Genomic DNA, 24479 nt, shown 5'->3' with positions numbered 1-24479 from the left:
TTCTTACCGAGATGTGCATGTTGGTATACACACACTGAAAAGCCAAGCACAGGGTCTTGGCTAACAGTAGGTTGTTTGAACACACAAAGACCAAAACTAGGAATTCATATCACCTATCACACACACACACACATATCTACAGACACAGGTAGAGAGATACACAGGAATGGGAACACACACACTCAACAACACACACACCTGCCGTGTGCTCTAGTTCCACCCTCTTGTATATCAATTATTTGTCCACCTGGCACTTTATCAGTGATGTGTGTTGAATATTAGCTTGAATATGCAAATTCTGTTCTTTATCAAGAGGCGTTGGCTTACTCACGTAATGTTCATCCACTAACTGAGTGAAGCTTCACGATGGCCCTCTTTACCTATTTATATTTTCAACATTTAGAAGAAATGTACTGGATTCCACTACAGGTCAATCAGATAAAACAAGGCTGTTATTGACAAGGTTAAAAAACTTCATTTTCCGCTAATTTACTTCATTTCTTGTTTATTTTACTCTAATTGCCGTGTTAAATTCCTATGCGGTCCTTCTGAGTTGCACAGGTCTTTGAATGAGATCAACCGTCTTCTCTTGATTATTTAGGCCACAGTTAACCATATTGATTCTATGTCGAACAGAAAGCATGTATTGAGAGATCTTGACGGCAGATCTGAGTTTTTACATCTGTACTTATCTGGAGCAAGTTGTTGGGAATGTCCCTTAAGATGGACTTTGGTTTGTTGTACTAAGTAGACAATAGACCCCATCAAAGGGTTGGATGTGTGGGGCAAGGACAGCAGGAGTGTGCGTTTGTGGATGTAATAACTTGGTTTTACAACTTTCAACACCTGTCGACACTTTGAGCCATGAGTAAAAACTCAAAACTTGGGGGACTAAAAGCATGCAGACATTCAACGAGGCAACCAAAAGTAGATTTAAGTACACAACTGATCTCCATCTTTTATTACACCATGACACTGATTTCAAATATACATAATGAGTACCATCCTCTTCCGTTCAGTGTATGATACAGTTATTTACTGTTTCTCGTAGAGCATATCGAAAGAGAACAAAAAAAACAAATACCCACTTTAGAAAAAAAAGACAACACCGAGACAAGATGCATTGGACAGAGAGGGAATAGTTATGATCAGTGTTCTCTTTAACTTCATTGCCAAAACGGATAAACAATAACAGTAGTGATAATGTTCATTATGTAAAAGACTCTAAATCAAAACAAATATATATAATAAAGAAAAAAATAGTAAAGCGAAGTGCAAATTTCTTTGGAAGTTGGAATACATTTTTTCCCCCCATTAAGACATAAATAAGTTAAAAAAAATCAAAGCCGTCAAAACAAACCAGTGACAGACTTTAAAGAAACAAAGGCAAGACAATTTTCCTTGTAGCTTCAAGTATGTGATACTTCTGACCCGTACAGATAACACTGTACAAGGCATTCTAAACAGAGCCATTTTGCCATAACAAATGCAAGTATCTGCATCTATTGCACAACTCTTCTCTCCAAAATGTGGTTTAAAATTCTAAATGAAATCCAGCATCCAGCAAAGTTGTGTTTCCTAGGGACGAGTGAAGCTCTTCTGACACGAGAAGTACTGCGCTGAAATCAAATTTAAAGATTGTGATACTTTCAAGTCCTGAAATGTCCAGGACACAAGTCCCTTGTTGTCAGTTTGGGTGCATCTCAATACTAAATCAGTCTCTTCCTCTCTCTCCCATCTTTCTCAAATGACAATGTTGACAACAAATATTCAAAAAAGCAAATCCCTAGTCCTGAACAAGGCTTTCGCCTCGATTAAGGAGAGGAAAATGAGCAGAGGGGAAAACCTCTGCTTTCACTGCAAAAAAAAACAAACATTGCTTTTTATCTTTAAAGATTATGGAGTCCTGCTGTACTGGAGATTTTAATTCAACACAACTTTCAGCAAACCTTGATTTCTTGAAATTGAATAAGCAATACAAGTGGTTTTCTGATAAGTTGAAAGCTGAACCAATGCTTTTTCCCCCCTCAGTAGAATGAAATGCTTCCGAAGACAGCGGGGAATCGTCAGTTAATTGCAGTGGTCGATCGGTCTGTATAGTGATCACTTCTTTCTCTGGAAGACGTTGGCCAGCATTGCACCAGAGGTGGTTAGCTGACCCATCTTGCTCAGGAACTTGGTCTTGGCATCCTCACCAACCAAACTGGAGGCGATGGACATGGAGCTATGGGAAAAAGGGTGTAAAGGTTGAATTTGGTGAACAAGGCTAATCCTGCCTTATTACCATATATGGAATGAAAGACAGACACACACAGGAATATAAGCAAGACAGTAGAGAAACAATGTTTCCGCCTCAATCTGTTGACAAGCTTATAGTATGTCAGCCTTTACTCTACTTCTTTAGAAAGAAAATACTGTTTGCCAATACAGCCCCACCTATTTTTACAGTCTAACGGCTCCATAAGTTCCTCTTTTGAGTTTCTTATTCGGACTAAAACAGTGGGAGGTTACAACTTCTGCCAAGCTGATGCATTGCCCAACAGAAGAACAAACATCATATCTTAACACCAAATTAAAGCCAGTGAATCTAGAAGGTTCTGACTGCATAGACTGGTGAACACCATCACATGGCTTCTATAGAAGAACAACTTCATTTGTTATCAAAACTGCTTGTGGCATAAATGGTCTCAACTTTTCCTTTGTACTGTGTACCAGTTTGACTATTACATACACCTTTCTGAAGAAATGTGCATAAGCATGTTAAATGTAATACACCGGAGAATGGAAACTGGCTACAAAGAATCACACCAATGGTATGTGGTGCCACATCAAAGTCTTTCTGACTGCATTTTTCACTAAGCTGTGATAGCCACAACATATCTGGGTTTCCAAAATATTTCATACTATGAATAAAAATACATTGTACAGGGTCAAAACTCCTTAAAAGCATTATGTACATGCTGTGAAAATAACGAAATGATCAATTATAGTGTGAGAAGTCAAAGAAAGACTTGACAGACCAAAATCAAAGAGGAACAAACATCTCTCGGCACAGAGTTTTGAACCTCAGAGTTTAACTGAGGGTTTTTGAGGTGGAACACACCCAAAATCTAGAATATGTGCGCAGGGAGAAGCAGACATATACACACTTCTTAAATCCATACTGTATATGCAAACTTGTCTTTTTAATGAGCTCAAAACACATGCTTACAAGATGGGAGAAACATCTTTTAAAAGACACCCACAGTATGGCCCGTGTCCAGGCCTCTTAGCTCCCCCCCTCCCATTCATAATGAGTGTGGTTCCAACACTCTTACATGTTCTCCTCTTCTCTGGGAATAAACACACAGTACGGGCCCAGTTCCAACACCGTCACATGCCCCCTCTCCTCACAGTAGGACTACTTCTTCCCCTTTCTTCTTAAGAAGTTCTTCTTAACTACTGCTTTAAGGCCATCACTTGTTGCGGTCACTGCCTCTCATACATTAATAACCATATTTTTCAAGTTTAAGTTTAGACAAAGTGGCAGTGTGAATGAGATGGTCTCACCCTTGTGCGTCTGCCATTCCTCGGTTTTCCACCTTGATTTCACACTCCTTGATCATAGAACTTAGAATAACCTGTGGAGGATATGACAGAGACAGATCAAACTGAATGGTTAACGTCACAAAAAGTTCTTTGTCGGTAAAAAAACTAATAAATGAAGAAGAAAAACACCACCTGAATCTCATGAGTTACTAAAAGCATTTTTAACTACTGGAGTGGTAGACAGATGGTGTGTGGTCTAATTCTGTCCCAACAGGACTTTTATGCATTTGTATGTTTCTTAATGCTTTAAAAGTTCCAGTTTGGAAAATAATTCCTGTCTCAGAATCTGGTACGCAGACTTTAGTGAAAGAGCGGATGTGTACAGAGGAAAAGAATCAGCTGATCATTAGTCAGCCTCAGGAAAATGCTCACATGAAATGGATCGCATGAGATTCTGAGACACAAATAAAAATGGTAGAGGTGTGTGTATGAGTGTGTCTGAGAAAGAGGTGAAGAGTCAGGCTGTCTGTCTTTACCAATATTATGTGGGATCCCCTGAGAAAAACAGACAGAAAGAGGGAGACAGTCCGGCCCAGCAGCACGTGAGGAAGCGGACGAGAGACTAAATTCCTGCGTGCGTTGTGAGCTTTAGAGTCGGTGTCTGAGTATGTGTATGGAATCCCCCCCCCCCGATTATTTCCTGACCTCGTGCTCAGGAGAGAGTTGCTCCATGTCGGCGCGGAGACACCTGAGGCCAGGCAGGAAGTGGTTGACCATCACCTCCTCAGAAATGACTGCACAGGAAGTTAAGGGCTGGAATGAAACACTAGTAAAGTTTAAAATGCCAGTTGATCCATTCACCTTGCAGCCCCATAAATGCATTACTATTCCTAGAGTAGCAATCAAAATGCTATCTTTCAACTGGGTGGGTTAAATGATCTGGGAACTTAATTATTGAGAAAGGACAGCAAAACCCACACATTTTTAACTGAAAATAGCTGTATATATAGCTTTACAGAGCTAAACTGCTCATGGTGAGTGTAAGAAAAGAAAAAATGTATTTAAAAAATGTATACATTTTAATAACTCTCTTATTTATAAATCTCAGAGGGGACCGATAGCCTTAGGAGTAGTTTTTACCTAAGATAATTTAAAATATAAAAAGAAAATCTGTCAGTGAATGTGAATGAAGTGAAAATATATTCATTTGATTACACAAATCTTAACATATATGTATTGCTATACGGCACCAAAGTAGGTTGACAGAAACTCAAATTTTTAGCACAATGGCACTTTGTCTAGGATTGTATGTATTCTGCCACCTGTCATAGCCAGTAGAGTTAAACGCAACACAGAGTGAACACATCTATATATAGAGAGAAATAGGAATGCACAATTTCAGAGCTTGTCACACTGATTACACGAGAAAGAAGTGCAGTGGGAGGTAAAGCCTCTGAGGTTAGGGCTATACCTCCTGGACACCACTGCACTGTAAAATCACAGCCTGACAAAGATCCACAGGAATGAACCTCAGACCAGCTGTCCTCTACATGTGTATGCGTGTGTGCATGTCTGTGTGTGTGTGTATGTTGGGTGGGGTTGACTGAGAAAAGTAGAGTAGAGAGAGGAATAAGAGTGTGAGAAAAGGGAAATAGTAAGAGGAGAAACAATCAAACAAAAAGAGAAGGATGAAAGAGACAGAGCAGAGGTAGTGTAAACGTGAGTCCTATCCTGGGAACTATTACAAACAACTGAAGTTGATGTTCAGTCCTTCTCTCTCTCTCTCTCTCTCTCCCTTTCCTTTGCTCAAACAGCCCTGTAATTACCTCTAGCCCCAAAAATGGAGGCGGCTCATTTTCCCTTTCTCCTACTGCCAAATGACAGGCAAACTCTGCCAACACACACAGTGAACCACAAACTCAGGCAGCGGGGCCACGCTGCTACATACCCCCCAGTTATACAGGCCCCTTCAGGAGCACATCTAACCAGTGCAGCTAGCATACAGCCGGTTATTCTAACAGGCCTTCCCACTGACTCCCAGTTACGACAGCTAACCCTGAACCCAAGCCAACCATGACACAGACTTCTAGTAAGTCCTTTGGAAATACGCAAACATTTATGTGTAAGCTGACAAGAAAACTGCACATCACTTCCCCCTTAAGTTTCACAAGGTTATCTGGCTGTTAACTTATAAGAATGTAGCTAGAATCAGGACTTTAAATAAAAGTAGTGGAGGAGGTAAACCCAAGCTGCCGAGTATATGGCTCCGCTTACAAAGACCATTAGGTTTGACCTATAGAAGGATACAGCAGCAGGAGAGGGCACTGTAGGCCTCAAACAGCTGGGTGGCGATGTCAATCCTCTTGCTCTCCACCGTCTGGCTGTTGTTAGCCAGCGCAAGCTTGTGAAGATGCGGTAACACGACTGGAGGAAAAAAAAAAAATTTAGTGCCCATGAGAGGAAGATTCCGAGAAAAAGAAATAGATTAGACTAAGTTCACTATTGGAATCTTTTTTTTTTTTTTTTGTGCTTACACTCATCTCTAAAGCGTGGCTCTGCATTAGGTCCCACCCTTCCAAACGTCCTGATGATCTCCATATGCAAAGAGTGCTGATCTTGATACTGAGGGTCTTCCAGGAATGATGCCAGCTGCATTTTTACACGCTCTAGCAGCTACACACACACACACACACACACACACACACACGCACACACGTTTTATAGTAATTTGTGACATTATTTATTTAAATAAATTCATCTTCAGCGTATTAACCATGTGTGCAGTCAGTTTCCTACCTCTTTTTGTGTGACTGTCTCCATGATGGTACCAAAGGCAGGGATAGTAGATATCCTCACTGAGCTAAAAGCAGCAGGAGAGCAAGACAATGGGTTGACCATTCAAAGTCACTGTATCACTATTTTAGGCATTCTCCAATTTCTCCATAAGAGTGTCTTTAAGCGGGAATCAGAATTAGTTAAATATTATATGCACATAATTGTCAGACTCATTTGTTCATGGGATTGTTTAACTACATCAACCACAACTTAAATGGCCTCAGGTTACGTCAATAGCAGGGGAGGCCCAATCAGGTTTCCTGGGTTTCAGATTTTTCAATAATGTTACTAATTGAGTCAAATTGACAGGAATTATGTTTAAAAAAAAAAAACTATAACCAACTATAGTGATTACATAGTGATGATATGCTAGTCACCACGGTGATGACTGAGTTGGTTGCTCACGCAGTGGAGAGCCATACAGAAACAGAAAACAGCTTTGTTGATCTAATTAGTTTATATTTGACTGGGCAGTTGTAAAGATAATCATCTGATTTCCATTGATCTATTAATTATTATTATTGTTATTTTCTAATATCTGTCCAATAGACTGATCAAAGATATAAAAGAATCAAAGATATAAAAAGGTACACAATAGGGATAGACCGATTATTGACCCTGGCCGACTATCGGGACCCTTTTTGGCAATTTGCAGATTATCTGTATCAGCGTTTTATTTGCCTGATAACCGATAACTTTGGCTACAGCTCTGTGTCTGTCACTCTGCTCTGGTTTCAATCCCAAATGAGTCTGACTTAATGCCCCCCCCACAAAACTATCGGACCATCTTTTACTGGTTATTGTGTTGAAAGTTACTAATTTATTAAATGAATGACTGAATAAAAGTTAGTGTTGAAATTTTGACTTATTCATTTTAAATTGAATATGCATATAAATGCATGTCGGTTCCAAATATTGCTTATCAGGTTAATTTACTCAATAACTGGTATCAGCCTTAAAAAAATAGCATCAGTTGATCCTTAGTAAACAAAATGACCTATCTAAACCTTCCTAGTATCGGAATTCTTTGTAACATAAAACTAGCTACATTTTAATAATAATTTGACCCTTATACTCTAAAAGCTAAAAATCTTTTTTTTTAAATTAAAAATACAAAAAAACCTAATAATGCATAATAAATAAATATCTGACATCACTCAATGATTAGGATGAACTGTGATAAGCAAGATTAATGGGTGCTGGTAGGGTGATGTTAGATAATCATTCCACTGTCAGGAGGAGCAGGAAAGACCAAGAGATACACTTGAGCCATCTTGAACTCTGTAGTCCACTGATCATGGACACAGAAATATACGGGAAAGAGATCATGCCAAAAATGGAAACATTTTAAAAATAAATACATGTTGAATCTACAAGTCGGGTCAAGTGTGTACCCATTAGCATGTGAATTTCAATACAGAGATGAGATGAGAAGGGCTGCATTCCAACAGTGTCTCCAGTAATTTCATCATCTTGTCTAACCACAATCATGAAAGCTGGATGTACACTGGCAGCCCAAAGGGTTTTCTTTTTGTTTGTAGGAGAGCTGATCTTTCAACAACTGTCAAAGCATAGCATGTTTATACTGCAATTAAAAGGATAAATGTGTGCCATAAAATCAAACTAGGGGAGATTTAAATTTTCATCCAATTTAATCCAATGTTGTAGGCAATCACTGGGGCTCCAGATCAGAGGACCATTAAAGGACGATACAGGATACAGGAAGAGAGGCAAATTACGTCAGGCTCTAACCTCCGAAGCTGCCTCTTTTTTTTTTAACCTTTTTTAGTGTTAATTCAACGAGACACATGTCTAGGAGGCAGTTGTCCTCCCACATTTCTAGGAGGACATTGCTTTACACTGTAAGGATGCAGCCCACAAAATGACAATGTTTAAAGAGAGGTTTTCTTGTGTCAATTGACTCACAATTCAGGCCCACTGCACAGAGTTATAAGGGCCGGAGCCGCACGGCGATCTACTAATGCTTCACTCATGCCTCGGAGAACCAACTGCAAACCCACCACAGAGCAGGATGAGAGAGAGGGAGAGGCAGGGTGGGAGGAGACAGAGACATGAGGTGGAAGTGAAAGATAGAGGGGGGAAGGGAAGAGGTAAAGATGATATGGAAGATAGAGGGGGAGAAAGAGGGGGAAAATAGAGTGACAGGATAAAACTGAGAAAGACGGGGTGAAAATAACCAATCACTATCTGACAGATCGGTCAGGAGGAGGGGCCCTGCTTAAACGGAGTTGGGTGGGGAGGAAGAGGGTGCGGGTTACAGATGAGCATGCTTGGACTGTGCAATTGACGAATGCAAGCAATGTGCACGCACAAATCTGAACTGGTTAGTGTTGCAGACTGATGAGAGCTGATTGGGGTTAATGATGCAAACATGCAAAGTGTTTAACAGGGGTTGCACTGATAAACCACCCGATGGCCTGGCCTAAACCTACACAGGAGCAACTCCACACCACCACTGACAACTGTGCCATTTGAAAGGAGAATTAAATGGAGAACATGAAGAATCTGAAATTGTAAAAAGTTGAAATCAAATGGAAGAATTTATCTATCAATGAAGTTAGTGTCTGGAGAAATTGTTTTGTGCTGGATTTGCACCTGGCAGGCTCAGACTTGTTTCAGTGTGGTAGTTCACAGGCGGCAAAGAGAAGGGGGGAGAAAGACGCGGCGCGGTTTATTGTTGTTGTTGTTCCACTTACATTTCAGGGTCGGAAGACAGTGTGATGAGAGCCGGCACCACTCTCTGAGCTACCAGCGTCTCATTCACCCCCTTCACGAGCAGCTGTTCGGATTGGACAGAGCCAGGCGTGATGTCACAGAAGTGGGCGGGGCATTGGGACAAGAGCGAGCAACACCGCCAATAGATAGAGAGAAAAGGGAGAAAAAAAAGAAGCAAAACAAAAAAGGGGAGGGGAAAAAGAAGAAAAAAAAAACAAACACAAAAAGATAGGAAGAAAGTGATATACAATGCCAAAAACCATAGCTGCAAGGCACGGAACGGCACTGCATGTATCGGGGCAAGTGTGTACACAAACGCACGCACACATACACGCACGCACGCACTCACTCACACATGCATGCAGAAGGAATGGCAAAGCCAACATAGCTAAACTGCACAAATCATTTTACATCTCTTTCCCCAGACTCCAGGTCAGATTAATATTTTATTCACTTTAAATTGACAAAATAGTTGAGTGAAAGAAATCTGATCTGGGATCTGTGGTAGAGAACCACAATTCAACCCACAGTTTCAGCAATGGTGGACAGCTAGTCACTATGGAATGGTGACAGTTGGGTGTGTTGGGAAAGGGCAAGTACTTCACAAAACAGAGGGGGGACATGAATACAGCCTACCACTCCTCCTCCCCCAAATTTAGCACAGCATAGGCTGAATTCTACTGCTATACCTAGATCCTCACTCCATTATTTGACCTAAAGTGAGCACAGATCTCAAAAGGACAGGGAGATGTGATTTGTTATGTTGGTTCAGGCAAGGACTTTTGCCTTGACAATCTGGCAAGAACAAAAACAAGGAAACTGTTTTTGCCCTTGAAAAATTGTAGTAGTATTGTATTTCAACAAAAAAACAATATTCATGAGAAAACATTTCTGATTGAATTATACTTTCCAACAACACTGAAAAGGAACAGGCCTTGAACTCTTTTTGACTATACTTGCATGTTGCTGACTTTAGTCTTTCTCTGACATGCAGCAGATATTTATTTGGTCCACACTGAAACCAGTGCACAGTGAAATGTCTGATGTCCCTTAGGAGGGTCAAGTCATATAGTTTGAGCCAGGCCACTTATAAGCTACAGTAGACTTTACTCAAGACTTGCATGTTAAACAGCAGCAATAGCAAGCAGAGATAGCACATGTACAGCAAAAAGGTAAACATAAATTATGATCTATTATGTAGGATTGCACAATTGTGTATGACTGCAATTCTGTCTAAATAATACACTACGTATAATTATATTTAGAATACATTGTTTATTGTGAAATTTAGATGCTTTAATAAGATACTTAAATAAATACAGATAGTCACAAAACAAAAAATTAATCGAAATGACCATTGTATCCATAATTGTGCAGCTGTGTTGTATTTTACTTCTATAGATAGCGTAATCATTAACATGTCTTGATAACAAAGTTAAAAAATAACAAATGTATCATTTAAGGTAGAATTGTTGTGAACAATAGCTGATAAAAAAATCCAAACATCTGTGTGTGTGTGTGTGTGTGTGTGTGTGTGTGTGTGTGTGTGTGTGTGTGTGAGAGTGTGTGCGTGTGCTTTCTACCTCAAACATCCTTGCTGCAGTACACCGTACCAGTGCAGAGGTATGAACTACCCCATACCACAGAACAGTGAGCAGCAGTTCATGGTACACTGGGTTGGCACTGAAAAGAAAGCATAACATAAATATTGGGTAATATTGTGGCAGCTGTCAAACAACTGACTTTCCAAACTGTGAGAGAACGTTTTTTCTGGATTTCAAGATTACAATTAGTGTATACAGAAGAAAGTGTGTGTCTAAGCAAGTCATCTTTTTTTTAAAGAAGAGCTATTTTGTATCACAAAAAAACAAGCAAAGTAAATACAAATGTAACCTGTTCAATCTGCTGTTGTAATACTCATTACCTAGACCATTGCTAACATTGTGAATGTGTGAAGCTTGAATCTAGCAATGCTCTTAACTGCTATAGTGTTTACTTCACTATCATATTACATAAATTAAGATTTTCAGAGCAGCTTTACTACTCAAGCATGTTACAGTTAGTTTGAAACCATCTGCAATAGTTTTCCTTTAACTTGTTTTCTTTTTTGAAACTTGCTTTGCTGATAAGTGTGTGGGTGAACAACAGTACATTTTTATTATTTTAAAAAAAGACTTACAAAACAAAAATGTTTCATTTAATTTTTTTTCTTTTCAAAACGACCAGAAGCAGTTGTCCAAACATTAGTAGTTTAGAATGATGGTAGGTGTGTGTGTGTGTGTGTCTCACCCCAGTTCTACAAAGGAGGCCTTCAGGCTGTCAAGAGGTGCATGGGACAGAGATAGGGTTGTCATAACATCCTCTAGGAAACCCACCAACAACTTGCGATCTTCATCCTGAACAGAAATCATAGGAATGTTTATCAGTTACAACATGTAGGCAACAAACACATTGACATCTGCATTATAATACGTACGTACTGTATGTGTGCACCTTTCTACAGATCAGTTAGAGTATTTGGTGACAGCATACAATTTTTTGTCAACATGAGTTGGAATGGGTGTCGCTGAACAATGTTTTGTTGGAAGTGTTGCCAGAACATCAAAACAAACACATGTGGTGCTTGACGTGTTTTTAGTTTCTTTTAAGTGGATATTTCGTTTACCCAATTACCCAATATGTAATGTTCACACTCTACATACCAGGACATAAACAAAAGAATAGGGGCCAAAAATACTAATCATTTTTAGAGGAAATCACTGACTGATTTATTTTGCAAGACACCAAAAGCAACACATAGTATGATTCTTACCATGGATCGACTTCAAGTCACTCACTCTACTATTTGGCTGAATTCTGCTGTTAACTTACCTGGTTATAACAAGTAAGCACTCCAGTGGCATAGATGGGGACTGTAGCTTTAGTGAGAATATCGTTCCCTGCTGAAACATCTGACAGAGGAATAAAACCAGAAGAATATAGGTAAACATTTCCCTGTATGCACAATTTTGGGCCACACACACACACACAAACACAAACACAAACACACACACACACACACACACACACACAGTTAAACAGTTTATTACAGCTGTGCTGTTAGGGACACTAATTTAGAGATTTGTTTTCTGACCGATAGCCAATGCTCGTTAACCTATGATTCATGGTTAACCAACAAGCAGCGTCCCAGTTCATCCATCCAAGAGGATTAAACACACTTTCCGCGGTCCGTGCATTGGCGTGAAGACGTACAGCCACTTTCCTTAAGCTGCTACAGCGGCCAACACAAGTCAATAGTTTGTGTGTCTGAGTCCGTATCCACCTGCGTGGATGTCAGCTGTGTGTCTGTCAGCCATACTCTGTGTGTAGGACGGCATGTGTCACGTACTGTAGCTCTCTTGCTAGTGCAAAGTTAGTCAGGGGACTAGCAGTTAAAAAGCTGATTGCATCGCTTATTTATTATGTATCGTGCAAAAAAACTATTTTAATGACTTCTTTATTTGTGATTTACTGATAGTTTTTTAACTGTAAATGTGAATAATTGGTCAAAATTCTTACTGTTGGTTAACAGTTAAAGGGTTGATCATTAACTTTAACTAACCCTAACTCTATATCATGTGAATTACCATTATCTGCTTTGCCTAATTAATCAGGGAAATTGCAAATACACCAACATACTTTACATTTAAACATGACAGGACATGATTAGGTAAGGTAGAGTCTAGTATATTGTGCTAGGCATTTGGTAGCATGACTGTGTCTGTAACAATGTGCCTAGCATGAATTACATCCTTGTGGTTTTACAAAAATCTACTGAAAAGGATGACTGCCCTGAAAGGTCACAATGACATAAACACCGACTAGGGCCCAGTACAAAACACATTTCATAAATGGCCACAATACCAAAGCTAAATCACTTGGCAGCCAGTTTAGACCAAGCACCTCTTATAACTACAGAAACATGTCCGGAATACGTAAAAAAAAAAGAAAAAAAAAAAAAAAAAGAGGGGAACACCCATAACTGACTCCAAATAGCTTGTTTACATCAACACTGTCTGGGCCTGAACTCCACCTACCAACATTCTCTTGAGAGAGCTGAGAACATCTTACAACAAATGCACATCTGCGTGTGTATGTGTAGGTTTAATCTGCACTCACCAACATTTTCTTCAGATAGTCGGAGGATCTCTTGAAACTGTGGTTTAACCTATAAGGGTCATGAAGATAGACAAAATGTCATCACTACATTTATAAATATCATTGACATTTACTGCAAAGTACTGTCTTACAGTTGTACAGTTCTCAATACCTCACATGGATTTTTGATGAGTATTTTTGCAAGGTCGGAGAGAGGCACAGTGGTAACAACCACTGGACTCAGACTCACAAATACACAGTCCATTGTCCACTCTGTAATACTATTGTTCAGAATAAAGTCACTACAGCTGTGTTTTAAATCAGATGCTCCTTTGATCTTTCATTATTCCCTAGATGATTTAACATTTAAAAAAAGTTACTCTGTAGTTAGTACTAAGCAAATATTTACGACACATATAAATATTGCTGACATATCAAGTGTTGCATAAGTGAAAGGTGAATTATTGCTTTGTGAGAATTTTAGATATATGTGTGAATGCTAGGACATATAACAAAAATAGTGCATAAATTTCAAACATTTAGACACTTGAAATGGCTGAAAATTAAGGAAGAGCAGCACAGTATAATGCTTCAGTTTGAGACATTTGGTTCTACCTTAGTGTTGGTAAAAATCTTGCCAAAGGTGCGACAGAGCCTCCAGAAGAAGCGAGAGAACTCATGAACGCAAGTCGATGATGTCACATTGATACGGCCTACGATCTCTATGAGCTGCGGGAGGCTGGAGGCAGAGCAGAGCAGGGTGCGTGATTGTTTGTGTATGGTTTTGTGATACCATGTACAAAGTTGTCTTTGTTTACTGTATATATGGTTTGGGTGTGTGGGTGGATGTGTGCATTTCTCACAGTTGGTTGACCACCCATAGCAGGCTGTCCCAGCCGGTGGTTCCTTCATGTTCTAGCTGGTAGTCGTAGAGTAGCAGCAAGGCACTCAGCAACTCCCTGCTGCCGATGATGGTTGCCACATCCTGGAGGGGAGAAGCTGGCCTGGGGAACCGGGTCACTGCAGGACCAAAGACACAGGGACAGAACAGAAACTCAGGAAAAGTACCGCTTAACAGTTACTACTTCATCTTGTTTTTTCTGTATGTGTGTGTGTGTGTGTGTGTGTGTGTGTGTCTCTACCCTCTATTGCAGGTACGTCTCCGGTGAGTTTGGCTCGGCTGGTGAATGGTGCGCTCTGCAGCACTACAGCAAACAGAGGAGGGGTGAGGGACTGCAGGGCTGACAGGAACACATGTAGCTTGTGTTCATCCAGACCATGCTCTCCTTGCTACAGAAAGAGGGAGGTATAGAAGGCAAAAGAGAATTAAAGAAAGCAAAATTGAGGAAGTGCGACTACTTGTTTGTGTGGTGCCAAAATCTGTAGCTTGGAAATAAAGTGTTATATGTACCATCAACACAACATTAATGCTTTTGTGGATTGCACTAGTATGTACAGTAATAAGGAGAGGGATCAAGGAGGACAAGTTCAGGAGGACTATTCATATGGTGTGTTAGGGGTTATAGGCTAGAATATTGTATTCAAAATACTCATTGCCTGTAGTATTGGATAGTTTCCTTACAACGTTTACCTACGTTAACAATGATTTTCTAGAAGATATTTAAAGCATTTTGATAGAATTTCACTCATTTTCTTTGAATATTCTTTTCCTCTCATTTACTGCACAGCATATGTCTTGAACATACAGTGTTGGACTCTTTTGGATGTCTTTGGATCAACAAACTCAATGTTTTACTACCGGGGGGGGGGGGGGTTGGGGGCTCCAGAAAGGTTTTAGGTCCAGCCATGAAGTTCCAGTACATGCACACAGGCTCTTACCATAAGTAGTTTCTCTATACGTGCCAACAGAGAAGGGATGAGTGCCGTTTGCAGGGTGCCCAGCTCTGTGGTCCAGGCAGCAAAGGCAGGAATGAAGACCTGGTGGACTGCACTGACCACCCGCTCTGACGGGTCTCCAAGTGACAGCAGCATCAGCTCAAAACCCTGGAAGACACATATTTATGTGCAGGAGCATGAAGATTAACATTAGATTTTACAGGAACAACAAAGTTGACCTGAGGTTATTTGACTGTGTTTTTTTTTTTTTTAACATTGCTGTTGTAACACTGTTGTAAGAGAAACAGAAAGTTGGAACACTTCACCTGTGCGTTCAAACACACTTTTCTCTTATAAGACACATACCTGGGAGTACTTGTCAGGGTCATCTATGTAACCCATGATGATACCTAGACTCTTGACCACAGCCTCTCTGACCATGTCAGCCTTATCCTCAGTGAGCATCTGCTGCAACATGGACAACACCAAGGAGCTACGGATCTCCTTCTGCAGTGCGACAGAAAGCAAGACCGATATTATATTTTGATGAATCTATATTTCATGTAAAATCTCTTTTTAATTGGGCATGCACATTTGCTCTTACAGGCAGGTATGGTGCTAAGGCTCCACAGGATTCTGCCACCAACAATCTCCTCTCTGGATATTTGTGGTTAATCTGCAGAAGAAGAGAGCAAGATTTAAAGAAAAAAGTGTCAAAAGAAATACAGGAACAAAAGTTGAAAGGAGGTGAAAAGTAGACTGGAGGGCAGCCACCATGGAATGGAAACAACTTGAATATCATCAACATGCTGACCCTGTGGAAACCGCTATTGGTCTTTCTCAGCCTCCAAACTTCTGGCAGCTGTTGTTCCCATAAATGTGTTGCATGAGGTGACAAGGAAAACAAGACCGCTATCACATATAAGTCAGGGACACCATGGAGGTAATGATAGTGATTTTTGGGCAGAACATGCAATTACAACAACACTGAATGGCATGCTGACACAAGACACAACTCTGATTTGTTTCTAATATATTGCACAATGAAATATGTTTTACATTAGAACTTTGAAAATTTCTTAGTCTTTTCTTTCGTTTGTACTAATTTCCTTTTTGTCAAACCTACATATGTAAGAGACAAAGGGGAAAAAACAACAAAAATAGCCATGGTTAATATTATTACTCTAGTCTCTGTACTGAAATAGAACAGAGAAACATCCCCCGTAAAAGTGGAAATTAAGTGTCACAGAAGGAAAAAAAATAACCTCTAAAAAAAATAAAAAAAACAATAACAAAAAGTCAACTTGGGCAAGTACTGCTTTTGTGTGGGTGAAGCCCTCGTTGTATTACCACTACAGAAAATCACCTGCAGTGTATGCACTGTACCTGTTCCCAGCACTGAGGAAGTAGTTCAGCCTCGACACGTGTGGGACCCACGTGCCTTGCAAACGCAACACACCCTGTCAAGATCATTTGTCTTTGGACACACACACACACACACACACACACACACACACACACACACACACACACACACACACACACACACACACACACACACACACACACACACACACACACACACACACACACACACACACACACACACACACACACACACACACAGAGAGAGAGAAAAAGACATTTAAGAGAAATATTTGAGAGACATTGGTGAATAAAGTCATAGTTGTCTTTCTTGGGGCTAAAAAATCCTCAGTATGAAGTGAATCAGCCAGCATAATAAATATTGCATACTGTTCTGTCTGTACATACACTGAAACACACACACCTCTGCTCGTCATCTGGTCTCTTGATTAGGTTGAAGAGGATGTGGAGGAGCTGGTCTCTCTCTTTAGGCTCTGGGTGAAGGCAGGCGGTACATAAGATGAGTGGGATCAACTCCTGAAGGAGAAACAAGGGGAGAGAAACAGAGAGAGATGTGCCATCAGTTTAGATTACTTTGCAAAAGGAAAGGGAGGTTGAAACACACAGACAAAGGATTGTCGGTTGCAGTCAAGCAGGGCCGGAAGGCTATTGAGGACGGGGAGTAGGAAACAGGGAGGTGTTCATTAAAAAGAGGAGAGAAAATTGGAAAAGTCAAAGGAAAAAAAAAAACCACGGGGGGGGGGGCGGGGGGGGTCACCTTTGAAACCTAAAGGAGTCCGTCAACACCAGTGAAAACATGCTTACCTTCAATACCCTGTTGGTGTTATACCTTGACTCATTTGGAGTCTTTAGGTCTTTGGACTGTATTTAGAGTCACGCACATACAATTAGAGCCACATACTGTAGAAACAAATAATGCATGCACACACAGCTGCATTCAGACAGACACATCTATACCTACTGCACTAGTTCCCCTACTACAACACAGCTCTATCCCAGAGTTCAGATAGAGTTTACGGACCTTCCAGTCAGAGGGGAGAGAGCTGCCCTTGATACAGGGCCTCCATGGCCAAATTGTGGTCAGCCCTAAATTCCCGCCACACACACACCCAAATTAGAGAGTGCATACAGAGTTAAAAATATGTTTTTTTCAAACAAACTATTTTTTTCCCCAGGCAGATATCATAGTTTCCTGCCAAGTGCTGAAGACCGTGCAAAACCCCAACGCTGGACGGACAGATGGACCTGACACTTGGGTAAAGATAGACTGTGATGAGTCACTCGCTCATTGCTGGACCAGCCCTCTGAAGTCAGTGCCATTGGCTATCTTATAAAAAGTAAAAATATGGAATTTCAGCATCAGAGGGTCATTTTAAGTGGTTACATTACAAGTTCAATATGGGTGAAATCAGTTCAAGCATCAAAAAGCTACAAAGGACTACTTATTAACTTAATTCGGGCACATTTAACTGTCACATTGAATCATCTTCTGCGCTGGCCTCTGAAAATACCATCAAGAGACATTTCTGGAGACTTAACAGCACTGGCCTGATGAAACAAATAAAGGAATTCAGCACACATCTGAAAAGCCAGAACCCATGCTGACCCTGTTCTATTTCTGTGCGTACTCCTGTGTTTCTGATGTGAAGACTTCTTCAGGAGGTTAAACATCTGACCAGTGCTGGATAAACAGTGTGGGCAGGTAGAGTGGACAGCACGACGCCACGACGCAGAGGCCAAGGGGACTGATGCTTTACTTCAATGAGCCGAGTGAGTGTCTGCGCGTTCCAGTCCGAGGACCACTGTGTGCAGGAGCCTGCATCACATATTGATTTCCACCCTGCATCTTAACAAGTCTTATCCGATCTTTATTATAAAATGGAATTTCTGTTACAGTCTTGCATTCAAATAATAAAATAAAGTGCAAAAAATGCTGTGATTAACATCAAAAGAACAGAAGAACACAAGACACTCACAGATACAGTGACGTATATCTCTTTTGCAGCATACAATTATCATCCAATGCAGCATTACTATGTCTTAGTAGGCAATAAAACCAAGAAAAGTGAGTGTCAATGCTTATTGACACGGCTTACAATGCTTATTGCTTATTTAACGGGGGGTGGGAGGGGGGAGAGAGAGAGAGAGAGAGAGAGAGAGAGAGAGAGAGAGAAAGGAGACGAGCAAGACATAGCGAGTGCTTGCTGCTGCAGTAATCAGTCAGCTATTACACAAACTCCCAGAGAGTTCAGTGCTTGTGTTTCACTTTTTACCCTCGTAGTGTTGTAAAACTTTCTTGTGGCAGCGATAAAAGCAGTGATGTTTCCTGTTTACTGTACGAGAACCTCACACCGCCTCAAACCACAGCTCAAAACACACAGACAAGACTGATCACTGGTTCCACGACTGGCCACCGCAGCGTGACGTGGGTTTACGCTTCTTCAAATGTTGAGTCAGTGTCACCTTTTCGTCGACGGCCCGCTGCGTATTTTTGAGTGCCCCCCCCCATTGCGGCAACCCCCGCCGTAGCCTAAACGCACTACCGCCATCCAAAAAGAATGGAAAGACCTGTGTTTTTACGGGACCATCTAACGGCTGACGCAGGCAGTGTGAACGCCTTACAATATCATATGTGTTATTTTTTTGTGTGACATGTTGCACATTCTTCTCTCCTACAAGTGCCTGTTCTTTTCAAATGATTTCCTTCTGTTTTTTATCCATACTGACTTTCTACTGCATTATCAGACATTTAAGAACAAACACGCCGCAGTCACTGTTATGCACCTTAAAAAACTAAAACAAAACTATAAATTAGGAAGACATCTGTGTTGTACCGGCGATTCTTTTTAACTTTCCACAGAAAATGTCATTTGACTTTTAACTTAACTCCTAAACTTTTGTCTCGTTACAGCCCTAATAAAGCTCTTCTTTGGCTTGCCAGTAGTTCATTAAAGATCACAGTTAATCTGGCCAGTAGAAAAAGGAATTCAATTGTTACAGCATATGTATACACTTTCTTCATAGTGATTATTCTTGAAAAGCCTAGACGCACCCTATACTGTAAATGAAATAGGATTAATAAAATAGTGATGTGGCAGATGACCACAATTCAAGCCTTTCCACTAAAAGAAAAGAAACATACAACCACATGGCATATATTACAGTACAGTGCAGTATACTGAGGAAAAACAGCATGTCTAATGATTAACAGTGTATGATATTACAGCCAGGTGGCAGGCAGAGTTTCAATGCATCCTTCCAACGTTTCAAGCCACTCCTTTGTTCTTAGGTAGGTGGGAGTCCCATTCAGAGAACTAAAGGTGTGTCTCCAGGCTTGGGGTGGATAGAAAGCTTCAAGTTGCGCGATGGAAGTGTGAGCAGCTGTGTGAGTGTGTGAGTGTGTGTGTGTGTGTGTGTGTGTGTGTGTGTGTGTATATTTGTGTGTGTGTGTGTGTGTGTGTACGTAATGCCATGGTTCGTGAATCTAACGGATATAGTATAAAGGCCACACCACTCAGCACACCATTTTAGCCTCTGGGTCTGTGTTTAAATCTTCGCCATCCAGTTTGTCTATCTTGATTTTGCAAAAAGATTAAGTTCTAACTGTCAGAATTATACTAAAACAACACCACCATTGTGATATGCAAAGCAGCCAGACTGAAAACTACCCTAACCAGACCTACCTCTTTCAAACACTCCATTTTGTCTTATTAAGATTCAACACCACTGTGTGCAAAATTCAAGCACAAATTATTTGTATACAAACGGACACACACAGTGGACAAAACACCTGTGTGGGTGTCTGCATAATAGCTTTCAAGAAGTAATAAATTGTGGATGTCTAATCAGTTTTAAAAGTCACCTTCCCTGCTCTTCTCAGAAAAAATATACATTCGAATTGTGAAAACAAATGCAAGCATGTTCCTCAACAGTTATTATGAATAAAGCTGTTTTACCTTAACCTGGGATATTACTGCACACCTCATAGCGAGGACTTTGAAAAAAGCCACATAACATAAAGCTACTTTTAAATAGGTTGCTAGAAAATGTTATCAGATTAATTAAAATTACTCCAGAATCTCAAAAGCCACTTCAGGAAATAAATCAGACAAGGAATAAATCAGAAAATTATAGAATAAAGATACATACATGACCCACCTACTGTAAGGCTAAAACTGCATATATTAAACAATCACTGATCAATACTAGTTCATTTTTTGGCTATAAATCCATTTCCTTTCATGACAATTCTCGATAGCATAACATCATTAACATTTTACAGAAATGTCAGAGGCAATTGTAATTTAAAAAAAAGAATAATTGTGGCAAGCCAGACCCGAATGTCGCAGCAGTTGTAGCCAACAGGAGCTGGGCATTAGTTACATATTTTAGGTCTACAGGTCATGTAAGAACCATGCAGATGAGTGCGTGAAAGACTCACCTGGCAAAGATGTGCAACCATTCTCTAGAAGAGAGGCATGCATGAGAGTGAGAGAATGAGTGAGACGAAAAGAGAAGAGTAAAAATAAAACCAGTGAATGCAAAGGGAAAACGTGAGCTGGGGACAAAAACACCAGAGGAGAAATGAGAAATGATGTGACAACACTGGTGAGAACAACCGCCGTCACGAAAGAAGGTGAAATTCCCAGTCAATAGATAGACACAAGTCAGCTGGGTGTTTTGGTTACGAAAGTCTATGATTGTCATTGCAAATGTCTAAATGAGCTCTTTAGTCATACAGCTTGCTGTCAGAAGACACAGTCAGGCCAAGGAGGTAACAAGATGAAAGGTGCTAAATGCAGCATTAGTACATAAGGTTAAAATGAGACATTAGTATGATTATCATAAAGAAACCAGCAATCACACCAATTAGATCACAGCCAAGTGCGCTGGTAGCCTCTACACATGGTGTGTAACACTTCGCTGCATGTGAGTTGGATTTTGGGAATGCCTTGTGGCACAAACCAAGAAGAGGGTGTTCTTTCAAAGCAAACAGACATCTTTCTTAGAATAGCAGATGGCAAAATGGGTGACTCACCCCCCCCAAAAAAAGAAAAAAATTAATCATGTCCCTTTCGGCAAAGGTTGTTAGGAATTTATTCACTGCCCATTACGAAAGACATAGTTTGGATGGGAATTTGCAAGCTGAAGATGACTGTGTTCTCTGTAAGGTTCCTGAAATGTTCACCTTGATTAGCCCTGCTGCCGTGTGTGTATCTATTGGATCCTACAAGGAGAAGACTGTGATGATGACAAAGATGACAGGTGTACAGGGAGGAGAAGAAGAGGAGCAGAGGAAATGGGGTTACCTCTCGTTTAGCAAGCAGGACGTTAGGGACGATGTGAGGGAGGCAGCGGCCCAGCATTAACATCACACTTTCCTCACTGTCTGCTATACGAGACACCTGGAAATGAGAGGGGCATTATTTACTGAACTCTACGTTATCGTAAATGTATTGTTTGTGAGTCTACATGAAAGTGTAGCGCTGACCTCTGCTCCCAGGCGGCTGTCGGAGCACATTCTGCAGAAAGACAGCAGGGCTTGCTGGAAGGCCGGGGATAACTTTCTGCGACAGCACAAACAACGAGACACCAAAAACAGTCACTACTGTTTGTACCACTTAATCTGTACTTCACAATAACTCTGGAGATTGCCCTGACCACTGAATGATTGAGGATTGGTCTGGCCCTTCCTGCCAGAGAGCTTAGTCTAGTCAGTCTCCCATGTCACTGCCGTGTACTTCAGTGGATTAAAACAAAGAAATCTATAGATAGATGGAGTTTGGCTCAAATACATTATTGGGGACCTGCTATAGCAGATGATAACTAACTGAATCGAATGATTCACTAGATTACGCACTAAATATACTACAGCCTGGCTGGGATTGTGATGAGAAATGTTATTTATATCTATCTATCTATCTATCTATCTATCTATCTATCTATGCAGCCACAATTGACAATACAACAGCACAGAACTTTTGACTTTTGTTCTTAAAACAACATTAAAGAGCAAAAGACTTTTGTTCTTAAATATATAAACATATACATGTTTATAGATTAAAGAACAAAAGCCAAAAGTTCAGTGCTGTTGCATTGTCCATTGTGGCTGCATAGACTGATAACTACCTCCATCTAGTGGTTACATTTAGTAACTACACCAAGAAGGGCTGTGTGGCAGTAACATGTACAGTAGGTTTTGACTACCGGTATACATTTTCTGTATTCTAGATTCAAGTAGGGCTGCAACTAACGATTATTTTCATCATCGATTATTCTGCCTATTCTTATCTTGATCACCTGGTCTATAAAATATATTGAAACATGTCAATCTCACTTTCTCAAAGTCCAAGGTGAAGGCTTTAAATCTTGTCATAAATATTTAGTTTAAGAAGATATGAAACAGAAAAAGAGCAGAAAATATCTGTATTTGAGAGGCTGAAAACAGCATTTAATGCCATCTTTGGATGAAAAATTGATTAATCAATTACCAATATAGTTGGCAATTTTTTTTCTGTAGATCAACTAATGGATTAGTCAACCAATTTTTGCATCTCTAGATTCAAGTACCTCACAGCAAAGATTTGTAAGGATTGAGTTAGAGAAACTAATGTATCATCCATACAGTGTACCAAGCAACGCACCATCAACAAATTCAACATTGCTCATATGACTGATAGAGGATTGACATTTTTTCGGGCGTCTATTTATATCTGTCTATACAGGAGAGAAGAGAATTTTCAGGACTCACCTTTTAGGTTGATCAAACTGGACAGACGGCCGATTCTTAAGCTTGTTGCGGGACTGTGGCTGAGGGTGTGAAATGTTCTGAGAAGAGGGAGGGTCTGGGTTAGTTTCAGGCTCTGAAATCCTCCGGATGTCCAGATACTGGCCATTATCTGTAGGAGGCTGAGATTAATATGATATTAAGTCAGAATATATGGGTCAAACGTCTGGGCCTCTGTCAAACTATATCAAGAAATATGCAAAGTTTCACTTTCTATCACTTTTTCATTGTTGCAGGACATGGTGCTGGTAACCCAATCCTGTGCATTACATATTCAAATTGACCGCGTACCACGGAGAGAGGGCCGATGGATGAAGTGGTGGTTGTGGAGTACGATATATTGTGGGAGCCCAGGTTCAGAGTGGCCGGAGGTGGGGAGGAAACAGTCCTCTTTAGTGTCTGGATCTCACTGTGACGTAAGGGAAAGGAGACATGAAAGAACCCTGTCAGAAAACACTACATAACTCGTATTATTGAAGAAGTGAGTCAACAAGACAACGATCTTCCATTCAAAAGCAGAGGTAGAGCAGTTATGTGAAATGCCTCAGCTATTTCGGATTGTGGTGAAGCTAATTTGTCTGAATCTTAATAACTCCACGTGGAAGGAAAATAGGTTCCACTCACGTATCAGATTAGTGTTTGGGGAAAAGTTCCACACTGGTTCTAGCTCATGGCCTGTTTTGTTCACAGTGGTATGGTATGGTAATAATGTGCTGAAAACATTTCTAGATTTTCACGCATGCTTCTTATTTCCCCATAATGGTAGTGGTAAATGATCTTGTTGTGATAGCATATAACTGCTCTTAATAGAGGGAAAACTGGGTCAACATCATAGCAGTGGGCATATTCTTAATATGATAAACAGAAAAGCATTACTGTATTCAGAGCCAGTTTTAACATAATGACTGATTCATTTGTATGTTAGCATAAAAAGTCACTCCGGCACACACCTCTGCAGTTTCTTGATTTGCTCAGCTAGACTCTGCTTCTCATTGGTGAGGAGGCTGATCTGGTATTCCAACTCCTGGACGACTTCTGTCTGTTGCTATAGAGGGACAAGAAGTTTACAGAGACACTTTATTACCTCAGCTTAAGAGTAGGTACTCAAATAACTAAAAAACTCTTTATGACTTTGTGACATCCTTTACTTCATAGAAAGAAGCAGTCCATTTTCAATAACTTCCGCAGCCTTTTATTGAAACAAAGGGAATATAGAGTGGGCAAAAATAAAAGC

At 40.3% G+C, this 24479-nt stretch overlaps 1 protein-coding gene across 10 annotated transcripts in view; it reads right to left on the bottom strand.

Annotated features, from left to right (window-relative positions):
• Positions 1-931: 931 nt before the first annotated feature.
• relch (RAB11 binding and LisH domain, coiled-coil and HEAT repeat containing) overlaps positions 932-24479 on the bottom strand; it is a 34673-nt gene continuing 11125 nt past the window's right edge. For 2 of the 10 annotated variants that reach the window (XM_034861756.1, XM_034861750.1), the window contains 26 exons: positions 24196-24290; positions 23537-23654; positions 23210-23367; positions 21950-22025; positions 21768-21863; positions 20900-20923; positions 16862-16974; positions 16459-16549; positions 15887-15934; positions 15677-15748; positions 15439-15579; positions 15076-15240; positions 14379-14526; positions 14100-14256; positions 13852-13975; positions 13258-13306; positions 11971-12050; positions 11389-11495; positions 10683-10782; positions 9081-9163; positions 6325-6388; positions 6063-6201; positions 5836-5952; positions 4234-4322; positions 3550-3620; positions 932-2224 (listed from right to left, as the gene is read on the bottom strand). In XM_034861756.1, the coding sequence (XP_034717647.1) occupies positions 2104-2224; positions 3550-3620; positions 4234-4322; positions 5836-5952; positions 6063-6201; positions 6325-6388; positions 9081-9163; positions 10683-10782; positions 11389-11495; positions 11971-12050; positions 13258-13306; positions 13852-13975; positions 14100-14256; positions 14379-14526; positions 15076-15240; positions 15439-15579; positions 15677-15748; positions 15887-15934; positions 16459-16549; positions 16862-16974; positions 20900-20923; positions 21768-21863; positions 21950-22025; positions 23210-23367; positions 23537-23654; positions 24196-24290 (2646 nt within the window). In that variant the 3' untranslated portion in view covers positions 932-2103. Of the gene's footprint in view, positions 2225-3549; positions 3621-4233; positions 4323-5835; positions 5953-6062; positions 6202-6324; positions 6389-8289; positions 8373-9080; positions 9164-10682; positions 10783-11388; positions 11496-11970; positions 12051-13257; positions 13307-13851; positions 13976-14099; positions 14257-14378; positions 14527-15075; positions 15241-15438; positions 15580-15676; positions 15749-15886; positions 15935-16458; positions 16550-16861; positions 16975-20899; positions 20924-21767; positions 21864-21949; positions 22026-23209; positions 23368-23536; positions 23655-24195; positions 24291-24479 lie in introns of those variants that run through there. The other 8 variants (XM_034861754.1, XM_034861759.1, XM_034861751.1 and 5 more) reach the window with 7 other exon arrangements.

This window comes from Etheostoma cragini, chromosome 22 (genome assembly GCF_013103735.1).
Source record: "Etheostoma cragini isolate CJK2018 chromosome 22, CSU_Ecrag_1.0, whole genome shotgun sequence".
Classification (NCBI taxonomy): Eukaryota; Metazoa; Chordata; class Actinopteri; order Perciformes; family Percidae; genus Etheostoma; species Etheostoma cragini.
The sequence above is the reverse complement of the archived record's forward strand: the minus strand, read 5'-3'. Positions and strand labels throughout refer to the sequence as shown.